The sequence below is a fragment of the Callionymus lyra genome, chromosome 1, assembly GCF_982586985.1.
Source record: "Callionymus lyra chromosome 1, fCalLyr1.hap1.1, whole genome shotgun sequence".
Taxonomy (NCBI): Eukaryota; Metazoa; Chordata; class Actinopteri; order Syngnathiformes; family Callionymidae; genus Callionymus; species Callionymus lyra.
Window position 1 is genome coordinate 27,572,093 of NC_141818.1, and position 17,586 is coordinate 27,589,678.

A 17,586-nucleotide genomic window follows, 5' to 3' on the forward strand; every position below is an offset into this window, starting at 1 on the left:
TGTTTTAAAAAAAAAAACGAATAGAAACTCACTTGAGATCTATAATGGCAAAGGATAGACTCAGCGGGCAATGCACTCATTAAAGTCAACCACAAAGTGGAGCATGACATTTGTTATGATGTTGTTATAAATGAATTCAGGAAGTCTGGTGTTTATACTTTTTACACTTCTCTTTGTTACAAAGATTGTTTTGGGGGTTTCACAACTGTTATTCTGTTTCACACATTTATGTTTTCTTTGTGGTATTATTTAAGCATTTATTTTTCAATAGTAGTAAAACATGTTTTTGAAAGCTGGTATTGTGAATTACACCGTCATAGGTTGCTTGCAGTCTGAGAGGTTGCAGGTTCAATCCCAGCTCCAGATGAGTTTGTGGCATTTGTGTGTAGCTGAGCAAGACACTTTACCCTGATTGCTCCTGATGGCAGAGCTGGCGCCATGTGTTGCAGCCTACTCCCATCAGTATGTGTGTGTGTGTGTGTGTGTGCATGACTGTCAAAGCGCTTTGTGACCCTGGTCTAGAAAGGCGCTATATAAATAGACATTATTATAATGTTATTTGTTGTTTTTTTGTGTAACATTGCACAACTTTTAGAAAATGTAAAAACGTGCATTGGTTGTGTTTTTATATAAATATATAACCCCCATACATGAATAACACAGTGTAGCCTCTGAAATTATGAAGCATTGTGGTGATATTAGTGAGGGTGCCCAAAATGAAAGTTGGCTTGTTAATGAATGAATGAATGTTTTAATTTATTTTAGATGTTGACGCAGCTGGAGATAGTCTCTGCTGTTCTTCTCATGGTGATGGTGGTTTGAACCACCTGATGAAATATCAAATTAGAGGGCAGATTTATGTTTCTTGTTAAAGACAACATGGAAATATATTATTTTGGCTAAAATGTAATGCAGTAAGTTCAGTAGCAAGTGCTTGATGAAGAAAGAGCTGAGCCAAAAGACAAAGGTCTTAATTAATTTACCATTTTACTCTGACCTACGGCTGTAAATGTTTATTTTAGGATTAAAGCTAAATTGTTTTCTCCACAGGATGACTGGACTTGAAGATGAGATGAGGGATGTAGTCTTCTGACAGAGATCCAGAGTAGAACCACTGCTCCTCCACATAGTTGGGGGAAGTTTAGAGAAAGATACAATTGAATTGAATTAATTCAATTCAATTTTATTGAAAGTGTCTTATCATAACGCAGTTATCTCAAGACACTTTACTGTTTAAGTAAGGCTATAGTGGAGAAAAGAAAAACAAATCCCAGCAACTCAACAATGAGCGAATCACAGTGTGGCAAGGAAAAACGTCCTCGAGCAGAACCGGACTCAGTGTTGACGGCCTCCTGCTGCGACCGGCTGGGAGGGTGGATATGGAGGGGGGGGGGCAGACAGATGAATGGAGAATAGAGTGAGTGAGGATAGAGTGAGAAAAGATATCAGAGCATAGAGTAGGGCAGCAGAGTCCAGGGAGGGTGATGGAGAGAAATCTGGATCCGTTGACATGGTTGAGATCCTGGATCAAGCAGCAGCTCTGGAGGTGGAGCCCTCGAGCTTGTGTTGAATATAACGCAGAAAAGAAGGATACACAAAGAGAGAGCTCAGTGTCTAAATCTCCTCCTCCAACAATCTAAGCCTATAGCAGCATAAGAAGAACAAAAAGGGCATCTCCAGGCCTAAGTCAGTTGTAATAACAGGCATCATCAAAAAGTAAAGTTTTAAGATAACTCTTAAACATAGAGAGGGTGTCTGCCCTCTGGGCTGAAGCCAGCAGTTGGTTTCTCAGCAGAGGAGCTTGAAAACTAAAGGCCCTGGCTCCAAATCTACATTTAGAGATTTGTGGTATAACTAATAGATCTGAGTTTAAGGATCGTAATGTCCTAGAGGGTTGATACGTTTGGATTAGATCTTTAGTGTATGTTGGTGCTAGGCCATGTAAAGCTTTGTAGGTTAAAATAAGGATTTTAAATTGTAATTTAAGTTTTACTAGAAGCCAATGTAAAGAAGACAGCACAGGGGAAATGTGTTCGCGCCTTTTAGTCTTAGTCAGGACACGAGCTGCAGAGTTCTGAATGAGCTGAAGAGTTCTGAGGATGGATGAGCTTCTCAGCAGAGTCTAAAGGAAGGAAATACATGAAGGTAAAGGTAGGCCGTCCTTGACATTTGTTTTGTGTGTGTGTTAAATGATAAGTCCTGATCGAAGTAAACACCAATATTCTTTACAGTGGTGCTAGCAGCAGAAGCAAGTCCATTTTGAAATGCTAGATAATTGGTTAGGGGATTGTCTGAGTTGTTGTGGACCAACAAGTAGAACCTTCCGTTTGTATGACTTCAGTAAAAGGAAGTTTTGTGTCATCCAGGACTAGATATCTATAATACAGGACTGTAGTTGTGTTAGTCGATTTCTTTCATCTGGCTTTATTGACAAATACATTTGAGTGTCATCAGCATAACAGTGAAAGTTTATATAGAGTATCTTCTAATAAAGTTGCCTAGTGGAATAATAAAGAAAGTTACATTTTATTTATCCCTCTGAGGATCTCCTTCGGGAAATTAGTTATATAGATTGTGAATAGGATTGGACCAAGAACAGAACCTTGTGGGACACCATAGCTGACCTTAGTGTGTGTCGATGAGAGGTGGTTGACATGTACATAGTGCTTTCTGTCGGATCGATAATATTTAATCCAGTTTAAAGCAGTTCTATTTACACCTATTTGGTTATCTAGTCTTTGCGGAAGAATTTGGTTGCCCACAGTGTCAAATGCCGCACTGCGGTCCGGGTTACAGCGGGCTGGGGAAGTGAGTAAGTAGATTTCTAAGTTAAAGTGAAGCCCAATATAATGTCACCATGGGCCATGCTCTTGTAACTCTCGTTCGGCGAGATTTCAGACGGGGGAGAAATTTATAAAGTAATTACCTCAAAATGGAGCATCATCATGATGAAGGACTTACTGTATCTTGAATAGGAAGATCTCATCATTTGAAACATGTGAGTAAAAGAGAGTCAGGAGAGTTCACATAAGTTGTTCTTTAAAGATTTTTGACAAACATGAAAACACAACTAAAGGACATTGTCTATGTAGATACCTGCCACATAAAAGTGCCAACCACTCTCCAGGAGGTGAAACATTACATTTGTTTTCAGAATGAAAAACAACTAAAACAAACTAGAAAGGAAAAGGAAAAAAATATATATTTGATACACCGTTCGTCTCTCCTCCTGTTTCATGTTTAAAAGTTGCTGCACATTGGTCAAAAACAACTGACCCGTCAACTAATGTCCATTAGGTGGCGACAAGTCTGTTCAAACAAATGGTGCCAGGCCTGTCTACACAGACACACAGTTCCAAAAAGGTGTCTCGACAGAGCCAAAGATGATGTAGTTCATATGACGGCCACTGTGTGAGGCATTTTAGTGCTCTTGTGATGAACTAGAAGACTACAAAGCACATTCAACAAAGCAATAGAGGCGCTGTGGGTTACTACCAGCCACACTTAACTTAAATAATAACTACACAAATACTTAAGAGCACAGGGATCTCACTCATGGCCCAGGGGCCAAATCCAGGCCACTGAGTCATTTTATGTGGCCTGCTGGATCAAATTAGATTAGATTATTGATGTTGAGAGTGTAAAAAATTAATATGTGGGGCATTATAATGGGCTCTGCTCCTCATTTAGCCAGCTTAAATCACAACCCCTTTCGAACCCCTCTTTGTTTATACAACAAGTCCCTTGTCCCGACTACAGGGATTGATGACAAACCCCAATGCTTAACCAATCACAGAATAGAGAAGTAGTGGTTGAGGTAAACAAGATTTTATATACAAGTGCTTTCAGTGGGCGGGGCTTAAGAACATTTCATAATGTAAATGTTTCAATTAAAAGAGAGTTTTGTACAAACGGACACATATTGATGAGTGCAATAGAGTTCCAAGATTAATTTTAAATCAACCCTTAAATTGCCTTTTAAATGCATCAATGATTGTTCACCAAATGCTGTGCACTGTCCTTCACACCATGAGCGCTCTTGGTGCGAGTTGCTGCTCTACCCACCATGATGTGCTTGTTGTGGGTCTGGGTAACAATTTGTCGTCTTGCAAAATAAATGTTCCAAGTCAGTCGTGGAACTGATGAAGTCTGTGTGTTGGTTGCATTGAGAAGATTTTTTTTTTATTGAAGCATGGATGTTTGAAAAATCTAGAAAAATAAAGCGAAACACTTGGATGGACCATCCTGATAACAAATGTAACAAAGGCAGCCAAAGCCGATAAATATTATTTTGGTTTTATTTTGACCCACATGACAAAAACTTTTCATCAACTTCCAACAACATTAAATAATATAAAACGTTAAAATATAAACAACTTCATATTGTAGCATGACAGGTGTATGACTGGTATATGTAATGCATTAACAGGTGACACACTCAAACAACAGCAGGATTAGAGGGCCCAATTAAAAAGGATCACAACTTTATTAGGATTATCGTATAAATTTCGAAACGTTGGCTCGTAGATGAACAGTGTACTGGACTTGATCCAAAATATATTCAGTTTTGTGCTTCCACCTAGTGGTAAATCTCACAATCACATGAAATAATTGCACATAATGTCCACTAGGATGACAAACTAACACTGATAGGATTTGACACTTTGAATTAAATTGAATTGAGTTGAGTTATCACGAGCACCCCCTGCTGAGCACGTAAACGTCTAACTGCTTTATTCACGAGTGTGTGAACCTGCAGGAGGTGTGAATCAGAGTATGTTGCGACCGCAGGTCTGTAGGGAAACAACGACACTAGCATCGCCTCATTTGGCACCGTCTTCGATTTCAACCCTCAACAATGCACGTTTCTCTTAAAAAGGTGGACACTTGTCTTTTCTGTACAGATACAATTTAAGATCATGATGCTCTTCAGGCTCATTCTAACTGATGCAACTGATATAATATAGATGTCTGTAGTTCTTTACAGACTGGGCTGAAAGTTTTTACCACCAAATTAGTTTTGACCACCTTTAATCAAACTAACCATGAGTTGCTGTTTCAACTTTGAACAACAAGACGAAAAAACACGTCTGTTGAAGTTATAATAAGAATAATAGAGTACTTGAAGTACTTCAACGGAACTTCTGGATGTGGCAAGAAATATATTTTAGATAAAATTATTAAAAGTTGTTGTGACCAAAAAATAAAATAAAATAATTTTCAGAGTGAAAGGAAATTATAAATTACCCATATTATAATCACAAGATATCTGGGAACATGCATATGCTAAGCCTCGGAATGCACTGCAACAGCTCTTAAAACAGTGGCATTAAAATCAAATAATTTGTGAATTTTTCAGAGTTTTGTCTAAATGGTGTTTGACCTTTCAACCCAGACTATGAAGTTGACAGCTGTAAACAGTTGAACCTCATAAAAGACATAAGACGAGGTTTCAAGCAGGATATGGCACTTGACCCTGAACAAATAAATATTGTTTCTCGTGTTGTATGCTGATATGATGGGGACATTGATGTACTTTAGATCCATTTTTTAGATTCTGCAGCACTTTCCCGACTCACAGGTTGCTCTCTTGTGTTTCACCGGAGGAAATGGGGTGCAGACCTCCGTTATCATTCAGTCTTTTTGCACGGTAGGTTTCGTAGTGGATGTTGTGAGTGACCTCCTTCAAGTCCTGCAGGTGAGACCTGAAGAAATAGAAGGTTGGAGTAGTCAGTCACTTAACTGAAGCTTGAGAAGGAAAATACAGATTAAGAATGAATGTAATCTTTTAGAAAAACAATCCAAGAGATTCATGCAGAATTAGCAGGTTAACAACAGTGTTTTATGTACCTTTGTTTAAAGGGCAACTAATGTGTTGATTTAAGTGTGCTTAAAATGTATCTTGGACCTCTGGAATTATATACTGATGGACCTCTGAATAAGTATGTGTCTGTTTGTACAAAACTCTGATTGAAATATTTAGTTCTACTCATGAGAAGTCATGACTGTTTAACAACAATTAATCTTTGACAGTTTACCATGTACAACTCAACAAGCAGCTCCTCGTTTAAAATGTGCGGTTAAAATATTTGTCTCAAACTTGTCATTTACACAAAAGATTGAACAAAACACCTAAAAGGTAAAATAAGTCTGTAACTTAACCGCAGTTTTCTGTGTTTCTTCAATAGCAATTTACAAAAATAAAGAAATAAGAGGAAACGAACAATCACATTAACACACACATAACCACACACGTTAAACATACTGTACCTGATAAGAAAATCTCTCAGGAGTGCGAACTCACAATGATTTGGATTTTCAACTGCAAAAGAGCAGATATGTTGAGCCATATCTGTAACTTGTGCTTAAATCCACTCAAAAGATTACCAACCTTCTACCACTCCCCACGCAGTCTTCCTCCCCAAAACCCTCTTTCCATTTACTTGATACTCTTTGTCACTTCCCACCACAGCGAAGGGCATGGCCTCCTGCACACACACAATGTTAATGACAATACAATACAACACTTTTATTTTGTAAATCAAGAGCAGCAGTAACTTAACATGCCTAAAAGAAGGAAAAAAAATGTTCATGTTTAATGACGGATGTATTCAGTCGTTTGATCATGATAATGTTTCTCAGCCACCTTCGCTTCATTCCAAGTTTCTTTCGAATAATCATCATTCTGTGATCTTGGTCTCGTCTGGTGGCAATGAATATATATGTTAAGCTGAAGCTCCCACTGACTCAGCTCCTGTTTGCAAGCGTTGCCTCATTGTAACACATTGTGTCAGTGCACAGGAGCAAGATTTATGCTGATTATATGGGATCTTCTGCTAAAAAACAGCTCAAAATATATATTATACATTAAGTATAACGTGTACATAAAATTACTTTTCAGATATCAGGGCGTCAAAACACGACAGGCAAGCACCATGGAGGTATTTGGTTCTTTCTAACTGGTTCCTTTTGAACAAAGTCAAATAACCACTGGTCGCTACGTTAGTATGGACTTTTTTTTGTTGTTTTTTTAAATTGCATAAAACATTGCATACAGATTCCTCTCAAAATAAACCTATAACCAAATAATGGGGTGAGTAGAAAATGAGTGTTATTTAAATTTTGGGTTAACTATCACTTTAAGGTAAGTAAAGAATGTGGATGTAGTGTATTAAGTAGAGAAGAGAGTGACCGTGAGTATGTTTGCATCTGCGACACTGTAGTGATCAAACATATCGAAAACATTAGTGTCGGCTGACCCATAGAGGGCGCTGAGGCGCCGTCCTCCCACCAATGTGTTTTATTTCTTGTACTATATAATTGGTTTGTTCTGTATGAAACATGACACAGTTTAATTAAAATGTGTTTTCATTTGTATCCAAACAAGTAGCACAATAAACATTGTTATTCATCATTGTCTTTCAAAGTGTTTTTTTCTACATTTCATTAATATTGTCTAAGTTCAGACTATTTTGATCAATTATTTCAATGGTGTGTGCAGGGAAATGTACAGAAAAAGAGCCCCGCTTAGAAGATTTTTACCCAACTGCCATAGAAAAAAAACATACAAAAGAACATGTGATTGAGCAAAGCATGTCACATGATTTTTACCCTGATCTTGTCATTGTCACTTTTATCCTCCATGTCTTCATCAAACTCTTTTTGAGGGTAAAACTCAATCCCACCCATCTCCATCTCTTTCCTCACCTGCAGCACAGGACACAAAGTCAGCAACAGGTCTTGTTCTGCTGCAGTGTTTCCACCATTCAGTGTCTCACCCGCTGTTTGAACTCCTGCCTCTCCTCGCCAGTCATGGTATCTGACTTTGCGATCACCGGAATGATGTTGACTGCGTGACTCAAGCGCTTCATGAACTCCAGGTCCAGCTGCCGAAGCCTGTTCAGAGAAGAACATCCAACAATCAGCATCAGAGACAAAAATACAATTGAATTAGTGAATGTTTTAAACAATTGTTGATGTTGTGACATCTCATAAAACCCGGAGAGAGAAAGAGCTTTAATATGACGAGTGAAAAAGCTGATTAAGAAGAGTGAAATGTCAAAATGTTTAATTTTTAACAAGTAAATCCAATGTAATCATGCCAGTAAATGATAAAGATTTGCATTCACTTGCATTTACTTTATTGATTCTATTGATGGATATACCACTGTATACAGTATATATTATATTTTTACTTGACTATATATATAATGTATATTTTCATTGGCACATGTCTTTATTAGAGGCAGTTTCAGGGACCCTTGTTCAAGCTAGCCATGTAGAATTATGAAGAGCAGCAAAAACCTTTCTGAGCGTACATAGCAAGTATCTGCTTCAGCTACTGATCTGTTGCTGTGCTGTCTGAATGTTCTCAGATGAATGGACTCACGAGTGTCCAGTTGGAGGGATGAAGTACAGGCAGCAGTGGACTCGTGTGTCAGGAATCCGCTTCTTCCTGGTGATGTTGACTTCTTCCTTCAGAAACTTCTCAAACTGCTCATTGATGTACTTTGAAATGGGCTCCCAGCTGTGCAAATGATAGTTACACTCTTAGGCTAACTGCACACAAAGTGAGTAACTTTAGACACATAAAAACCACTTACCAGTTGTCATTGTTGATCTGGTCCCCAAAACCTGGAGTGTCGACCACTGTCAGCTTCATCTTCACTCCCCCCTCCTCAATGACTGCAGATGATTTGACAAACATGGGTTTATTCAAGAATCTCTCTTATTCGAGACTCTTTCAACATCAACATGTTTCAACAAGTTGAAAATAAACATCAAGTAGAACCACAAACAAAAAATGAATTTGCGAGTTTTACATTTCACTACACATATTTTCAATGACAATTTGACAGTTTCTGCATACTGCAAGCACCGATTCATGGTTTGCACTTACTAAAACGGTTCACTCATGATATCAATAGGGCATGCTTAGTTTGCAGTTCATATCACAGGCAACGAATAGCCTGTGTATTGTGAGGATGTTAGTCTTTTTCCTTGAACACTATTGGCTACGGGGTGCATAGAATCTGGCGATGGGATACATATAACGATAGAGGCGCAATGTAGGGATAAGGATATATTTCTAGTAATCTCTGAGTATATGACTCTATTGTTGCATCGCCAGGCTCTCGGGGAATATCATAGTTTCTTTAGCTGCTCAGGACATAGTTCAACTCAAAATAAACGCCATGGATATTTGCATGTTAATTGTGAATAAAAAAATAGTTAAAATAGAGACATTTTATTTTACACTTTATTTTAAACACTTAATATGGAAGTGGCTCAGTGAGGATCATGTTCCTGGACTTTTCTAGTGCCTTTAACATCAACTAGCCCACTCTGCAGCAGAACAAATTGACACAGATGCATGTGGACCCTGGCCTGGTCTCCTGGATCCAGCCATCATGTCTGACAATGTGGTGTTCAGTACAGAAGCACCTCAGGGGACAGTACTGGCCCCTCTTCATCATCTACACTTCAGACTTGTGTGTCCAAGAGGAGTGTCAACAGGTTGGACTGGTTGATCAGAAGGGCTGGCTCTGTGGTTGGCATGAAGCTGGACTCACTGGTGACAGTTGCTGAGAGGAGATCACTGAACAAACTACTGTCCATCATGGATCCTCTGAACACTGTCATCAGTGAGCAGAGAAGCAGATGGAGCACGAATGCTCCTTCCCAGATGCAACACTAATAGACTCAGGGACTCAGGGAGTCAGGGAGTCAGTAGACCCTATCAAACGGAGAGGGAGAGGAAGATCGTTCCAAAGCTTAGGAGCAACGTGTGCGAGGAACCATTAGCAGATCTCTCTATATGAATATAAACCATAAATTAACTATAATAAAAAAATGTAAATAGATTACGTGCTGTTGAATATCTATACAGTATAGGGAAAATCGATATCACAATTTATCAGTGTATGGATATTTTCTCACATCCATACTTTTTATTATATCATGTGTAGTCTTCACACCTCAATTGCAACTTTTTTCAACACAAACATAAAACATGATTAAGTTGAAATCATTGTTTACATTGTATCCCCCTAAATGCTTCTTGATAAATACGTTGTTTTTGTATTGGTGTTGTCAAAAAACATAGGATCAACAAAGATCAACAGATTTCAATAAAGCACCAGTGAAAGTGGAAAGTCTTTATCCTGTCAGTCTCTATTAGATCTATTACAACTTCCAGGAATTTTAAGTGACCAGACATACAAAAAAAATGGATATTTACAAAATATGAAACAAGAAACACATGGAATCTGACCATTGTCCATGTAACATCTACAATCCTTATTCGATTTTCACCACTTTTCAAACATGAAATTCTAACTGCTTTGCTTCTTTGTTGTCAAGAAAGGCCAATCAAAACAATACTCAAAAAAGTACATACTTTAAAGATCAAGATAATACTGAGAACAACACAGGAGTTCGAGAAATTCAAGGAAAAGCCTGAACAAATAGAAACGTCTTAAGGTGTTTCTTAAAGGAGTCAGTAGACTCCATCAAGCGCAAAGAGAGAGGAAGATCGTTCCAAAGCTTAGGAGCAACAGCCTGAAAAGATTTCTCTCCTCTGGTCCTGAGCCGTGTGCGTGGAACCATAAGTAGATTCTGATCCACAGACCTCAGAGCCCGAGCTGGGGTGTAAGGCTGGATCAGATCAGTGATGTAAGGAGGAGCCTGACCATGAATAGCTCTGAAAGTAAGAACCAGAATTTTAAAGTTGATCCTGAAAGAAACTGGAAGCCAGTGAAGAGTTTTAAGGATCGGAGAAATGTGAGTTCTCCTACTTGAGCGGGTCAGAATTCTCGCTGCAGAGTTCTGAATCAACTGCAGACGAGACAGCTCCTTCTTGTTAAGACATGAAAACAAACTGTTACAATAGTCCAGACGAGAAGAAACAAACGCATGGATTACAAGCTCCAGATCATGTTCCGACAACATTTTCCTAAGTTTAGAGATTTTTCTCAGTTGAAGGAAACAGTTTCTGGTTAGTTTTCTGCAGTGTCGAACAAGAGACATGTCTTTATCAAATACAACACCCAGGTTTCTCTGTAGACCAACAGCTGTGAGCTCTGCTTCTATCGTGTCCTGCTGCCAATGGCGGAATTATCAATTAAGGGTCAGTGTCCACCGCGGGCAGCGAAAACATGATGATGTAAACTGAAGCAGCGGCGGCAGTGTTGCTGCAGATCATCTCATGACAGAGTGAACAACATTATGCAACGGCCAGGCAGATGTTTTTTGTGTCTTTAAGGTCACTTTTATCATCGACCTGTCAAAATCATGCGACTCTCATTTGTTGATTTGTGAAGTTAAGATGAATAAAAGCAATACATTTACAATTAAATTGTTTGTAACAAGTCAAACCCATGTTGTCAGTGACGCAGTGTTTACAAAGGATAAAGACACTTGCTGTGTCGGTTTCTAGGTATATCTATGAAAACGCATATATTCTAAAGGTTATGCAGTGCTACAAAGTGCGAGATAAAATGTTCATTCTTGTCGAATTACATGGGATAAAAGCGTCAAATAATTGTTGAACATGTCTTTAACTCACCGTGAGAGACAGATTTGATCTCCACTGTTTTGGGGATCTTTTCATCACGGGCCCATCCTGCACTCTTCCTGCTCACCTGAGACTTGAACAAAGTGTTGACCAGAGTGGACTTCCCTAGACCGCTGTGACCTGCAGATGAGTGGAGAGGTTAGAGTTTTTATTTAACCCAAAAACCTAATTCTGTTCTAAATTTTAAAAAAAAATTGGACACACACAAGAGATTAATCATGATCTTGCTGTCCTGTTAGTAGCCACTAACTATTTTAAAATATCTCATGATATGACAGAAAGTGAGGTGACACCCACCCACGACCATGATATTGAAGTCAAAGCCAGTCTTCATCGTCTTCTTCCTCATCTGCTCAATGATGGTGTCAATACCAATGTAGCCCAGCAGGGTGGATCCTCCACTGGTGCTGTTGGAGCCACCATGAATTCCACCATGATTGCTCATGTGACCTGAACCATGACTCCCAATAGGCACAGGGATGGCACTCGGAGGTGGGGCAGAGACACCAGCACCCCCCATGCCAAGCCCCTGGTGTGGAAAGTGGCCAGAAGGTGATGGAGCGCCAACATTTGGAGGCTTGGCAGGGACGACAGGCTTAGGTCTTACTTCTGGAGGAACTACGTCTGACATGTCTGCGGATGAGAGCAAGATGTTTTTCAGTAACACTGAAGCCACATTCTGAGAAGCGGGTCAGTGGAGCAGTCGAGACCACCTCCTAGTACATCAATACTAAATGTTTCATAAGCACAAAATGTTCCCAGAGCCACAAATGCGTTTAGTTTATTATATATGTTTCACAATATTGTGTTGATCTGAGAAGACATTAAATAAACATTTCGGATTAAGAAATATTCAACCATGTGTGATTGTGAGAAGACAAATCATTAAATTTGACTGTCAAAGGGACTGAATGACGATCTTTTGTGCCTGCTATAAACCCTGAGTTAAACAAATATCAAAATACAATAATAGGAATAGAGATCTTCTTTTTTTTTTATTCTAGAAGCGATAGAAAGAAATAATATCTGAAAAATGCATGCATGTATGTAACTTGGACACTCCACTGTTGTTCACTTATAATTAAAACTATACTGCATTCTTACAACAGGGATGTTGAATATTATGACAATGTCATGAAGCTATTATAAGCACATTTAATTTATATTAAAAAATGATGATGATTCATTTTAAACAATTATTTCGATTTGGAAAAAAATGAAGGAAGTGGTGTTTTTGTTGAAGTAACATTGATCTGAATGAAAGGCCCTCTGTGTCTTTCATGGTTCCTTAATGTAAAATGACAAACCAAATATTGATATAATTTCAGATGCGTTTACCAATCTAACTCGTACAAGCCTGTATTTATCGTCCCTGGAAGCTGACGAGAGTGTCAGGCGGAGTGTCAGGCGGAGTGTGAGCGGAGGAGGAAGGAGGATGGACGCGGAGAGTCAGAGTCTGTCACATTGATTCGCAACAGAAACTGTGTCACACTCGAGATGCTCCGCAGAAGCTCTGACCTGCTTTTCAAATCTTCATCTGGGCCAGCAGATCTCACACACATATTTTATTTCGTAATGTGTTTCAAGCACCAGAAAGCGATCCATCTGTTACCTTCCTCGCGGCCAGGTCCCCTCCATTGTCTCCCCCATGTCATGCTTGATAGTAACGTTACCAGTTAGCCGCCTTAGCCGCTAGCTGCTAAGTCACACCCACGGACGTCCACTAACCTGCAGAGTGAGACAGGTGCTTGCTTCACCGGTCAATGTAGCCTGTTATGCTTCCAGAAAAAGCTGCAGTGTGAAATGAAAACAAGTTCAAATGTGCTTATTCCGGATGTCTCAGCGACTCGTTTCTCTTCCGATCGAGAAACCCCTTTAACGTTACCAAGGCGACACAGGGGGAGCCAGAGATGCAGTACGCATGCGCATTTGAAAACGCCTTGTTTGGAGTTTTTGAGATCCTCTGGCAGTATGTTCATTTCGAACAGCATTTTATATTAGACACCCTTGAATGCATTTTTGTTTTTAAAACAATAACATGTTTTTAATCAATCATCACTAATCTTAAGACGTTTCTATTTGTTCAGGCTTTTCCTTGATTTTCTGGAACTCCTGTAGTGTTATCAGTTTTATCTTGATCTTTAAAATATATACTTTATTGAATATTGTTTTGATTGTTTAAGCGCTTTGTGACCCTGGTCTGGAAAAGCGCTATACAAATAAAAATTACTTACTTACTTACTTACTAAGATGGGGCCAAGTGCGACCCAGAGGCCTCATGTTACCCTTTGGCTGTATTTATTTTACCCTCATGAGGTGAAAAATCATGCCGAACAATTCTATTTTGTATTTATTTCCCTTCAGGAATTGTATTAATCCACCACTGATATTTAAATTTAACATGTTCTGGAGGAAGATGTCTAGATTAAGGCTAAGACAAAGTCCCACATATCTGCTATTTACCTTCATTTTGATAGACTGGACTGTATGAGGAGGTCAAAAGAAGCATGTGAGGGTGGTGAGGAAGATGTGTGAGGTAAGTGTGATAGTAAGTAAAGTAAAGGTTATTTGTAAAGCGCCTTTCTAGAACAGGGTCACAAAGCACTTTAACAAACTAAAACAACATACAGCTAAAATACATACTTTAAAAGGCCAAGACACACAAGACAAACAAGACAAACACAGGAGTCCCAGAAAATCAGGGCAAAAAGCCTGCACAAATAAAAATTTCTTAAGATGTTTCTTGAAGGAGTCAGAGAGGAAGATCGTTCCAAAGCTTAGGAGCAACAGCCAGGAAGGATTTCTCTCCTCTGGTCCGCAAGCGTGTGCGAGGAACCATCAGTAGATTCTGATCCACAGACCTCAGAGCCCGAGCTGGGGTGTAAGGCTGGATAAGATCAGTGTTTTAAGGAGGAGCCTGACCTTGAATAGCTCTGAAAGTAAGAGCCAGAATTTTAAAACTGATCCTGAAAGACACTTGTAGCCAGTAAAGAGTTTTGTCAGTTTGACAGACTGACCCAAGTCACCCAAGTACTGACTCAACCCTGGAACCTTATAATTAGATGCAATAACCAGAGTTTCAGTTTTGTCCACATTTAGCTGCAAATTGTTTTCACTCAGCCATTGTTTGATTTCTAGCAAACAATTGACTAAGCTTTTCAGTCTATGGGGCTCATTCGGATCAAAATAGCAGTAAAGCTGGATGTCATCAGCAAAAATGTGGTAAGAAACATCAGGAAATCTCTGAATGATTTTACCCAGGGGAATCAAGTACAACAAAAACAATAGAGGACCCAGAACAGAACCTTGAGGGACTCCACATAACATATCCGCTGATTCAGACCTTATTTGATTGACAGATACACTGTAACTGCGCCCAGAAAGGTAAGTAAGTAAGTAAGTAAGTAATATTTATTTATATTGCGCTTTTCTAGACCAGGGTCACAAAGCGCTTAAACAATCAAAACAATACTCAAAAAAGTATATACTTTAAAGATCAAGATAATACTGAGAACAACACAGGAGTTCCAGAAAATCAAGGAAAAGCCTGAACAAATAGAAACGTCTTAAGATGTTTCTTGAAGGTATGATGAGAACCATTCTAACACAGACCCAGACAGTCCCACTTCATCCCTCAGTCTTCTCAGCAGGATCTGGTGATCAACTGTGTCAAAGGCTGAGGACAGATCCAAAAGAACCAGAACAGTGTATTTACCTGAATCGGCAAACATCATGATGTCAATGGACACTTTCAGTAAGGCTGTCTCTGTAGAGTGATGTTTGTGGAAGCCAGACTGAAACTTCTCATGGATGTCGCTCTGATCCAGGAACAATGACAGCTGCTCATACACCACCTTCTCCAAGATCCTGGACAAGAATGGGGGCTTAGAAATAGGCCTGAAATTACTGGGGTCAGTCGGGTCTAAGTCTGGCTTTTTGAGTAAATGCTCCACAATGGCATGTTTAAATGCAATGGGAAAAAACCCTGTGGAAAGGGAGAGGTTTACCATTTTCGTAACCCAGGGGCCAATTACATCAAACATTTTGATAAAGAGCCCACACAGAAAGATGTCGGACGTGCAAGAGGAGGGTTGCATGTTGTTCACCAGTGCCGAAATATCAGCCAGAGTTACAGGGTGAAAGAAGGACCACAAGCCAGAGAGAAAGATGTCGGACGTGCAAGAGGAGGGTTGCATGTTGTTCACCAGTGCCGAAATATCAGCCAGAGTTACAGGGTGAAAGAAGGACCACAAGCCAGAGACAGGCTCAGTGACAGCAGGAGTTCCACACAAAAGGGGAGGAATTTTTTCTTTGATCAATACAATTTTGTCAGTGAAAAATCTCAACAATGCATTGCTGTCAGCTTCGCAGAAGACATAGGCGATTGGAGGTAGAGTTGAGGTTTGCTGCTGGAATGACAGAGGGAGGGGAGTAGAAATAAATCATGGATAGTAAGAGGAGACTTTGTAGACTAGGATGTTCTTGGATGATGTGGTCATTTGGAGTGAGTGAGGGTTAAGAAGGAGACCAAGCAAAAGCGAAGAATGAAGGTCAGTAGAAGCAACTGAGATGTCATGTGCATCAAAAGGAGATGAGGTAGTGAAGAGATAAGAGTTTTTGTATTTGGGGTCATTCAAGGTCAAGAGAGGTGGAGAAACAGTGTAGGCAGGGTGACAGAAGAGTAGCAGATAGTGATGCCAGAGAAATGGTTGATCACAGGAGTGGGACCTACCTGTATGCACCGTTTAGTCTTAAAGACTCATACACCAAAACAAGAGTACGAGATTTGAAATATAATTATGGTTTTCATCTGGAGCGCTTGAGAGGACAACATTAGAAATGATACACCAGAAGGACACTTCTTAACTGGTCATATCATACCACGTTGACATCGGGACACACCAGCCGATCAATGTATGTTTTGTGCTCCGTTTTTTTCCCCATCAACAAGTTCAAAGGATTTTAAACATGATTTCATGTTTAATTGAGGTGGAGATTATTCGTCCCTCCAGCAGTGTTCGGCTACAGTTTCAAACTATTATCCAGTCTTGCTGCAAAAAAAACATAATTTAAGTACTCACAGTTCATCTCTGAACTCCCGCTTCACTCTCGTCATGCTTCCATGTTCTGTGTCTGGACTAATTACTGATGAAAAACTTATATTGTCACGTGTCTACCCTGCACATCTGTTACACTGCTGATAATAAGCAACAACCTGCTATCGTTCCTAAACACCCACTGTCACTTACAGCTACTAGCACCCAAGCTAACACTCTCAAGTACTTCCTGTGGAGCCTCGGAATCTGTTAGTGTTGTCGACATGGACTCACCCACATACTCTGATCCTGGGCAGGACATGGTGACATAGTAAGGATCCTCAGAGACAGGAAGTGCTGTTATCTCTGCTCTCTCTGGGTTGAAGGACCCCTTTGAAACTGTGCCAAAGCTGTTTTTTTTTACAGAACAGCTTGGACTGCACTTTTCTGATGATGGTTCCAACAGTTTAACTGACACAAAGTGATGGTCCAATGGAGCAACAAGGTCATCCAGGTGATATTTGATGTCTGGCTTAAAAAAACTTGGAGATGTAAGGTGTTTTAGTGAGTCCAATGGTGGGTTCCTTAACTTGAGATGTTCCTCACAATATGTCCTGGATCGATTTGTTTTGTATACACCTTGATTTGTGTCTTTAGATTGATTTGTTTTGCCAAGACACTGATCTGTGTCTCTAAATCGAGTCTGTGCGCTCCGACTCTGAGGTGCTGACCACGACACAGGCTTCTGGTTGTTATCTGGACTTTGTCTACCATGATGAGGAGTCCATTTAAAGAGTGCTCCAGACTCTTCCGACTTCTTTCTGGTTGACAAATCTTCTATTGTCTTGCTACGGTCAAAGTGATGTCTCCTGGCTTCTACACTTGGCCAACATAGCGAGCGAGTCATCTGAGAAGTAATTGCTGAAGAACTTCTTCTCTCTTCTTGTCTAAAGTTTGTCGACTGGTTCACAGACG

The 17,586-nt window shown here is 39.7% G+C and overlaps 1 protein-coding gene across 3 annotated transcripts; it reads right to left on the reverse strand.

The window, feature by feature from the left end:
* Positions 1-4,276: 4,276 nt before the first annotated feature.
* On the reverse strand, positions 4,277-16,682 carry septin3 (septin 3). 3 transcript variants are annotated; one of them, XM_087798928.1, is made up of 11 exons: positions 16,657-16,682; positions 15,291-15,442; positions 11,873-12,208; positions 11,567-11,695; positions 8,604-8,685; positions 8,390-8,527; positions 7,779-7,896; positions 7,612-7,707; positions 6,392-6,488; positions 6,271-6,322; positions 4,277-5,705 (listed from the first exon to the last, which is right to left on the reverse strand). In XM_087798928.1, the coding sequence occupies exons 2-11, from the start codon at positions 15,307-15,309 to the stop codon at positions 5,576-5,578; spliced, it is 1,197 nt and encodes a 398-aa protein (XP_087655054.1). In that variant the 5' UTR covers positions 15,310-15,442; positions 16,657-16,682; the 3' UTR covers positions 4,277-5,575. The 3 variants fall into 3 exon arrangements, with proteins under 3 accessions (XP_087655054.1, XP_087655046.1, XP_087655061.1); XM_087798920.1 differs by lacking the exon at positions 16,657-16,682 and having other exon boundaries at positions 15,291-16,548; XM_087798935.1 differs by lacking the exons at positions 15,291-15,442; positions 16,657-16,682 and adding an exon at positions 13,304-13,700.
* Positions 16,683-17,586: the final 904 nt, after the last annotated feature.

Coding starts and splice junctions, on each gene's coding strand:
- septin3 (XM_087798920.1), bottom strand. CDS start 15,771: ATGCAACCCTCCTCTTGCACGTCCGACATCTTTCTCTCTGGCTTGTGG. Junction 8,686..11,566: donor GATCAAATCTGTCTCTCACG/GTGAGTTAAAGA, acceptor AATCATCTGCAG/TCATTGAGGAGGGGGGAGTG. Junction 8,528..8,603: donor CAGATCAACAATGACAACTG/GTAAGTGGTTTT, acceptor TCATTTGCACAG/CTGGGAGCCCATTTCAAAGT.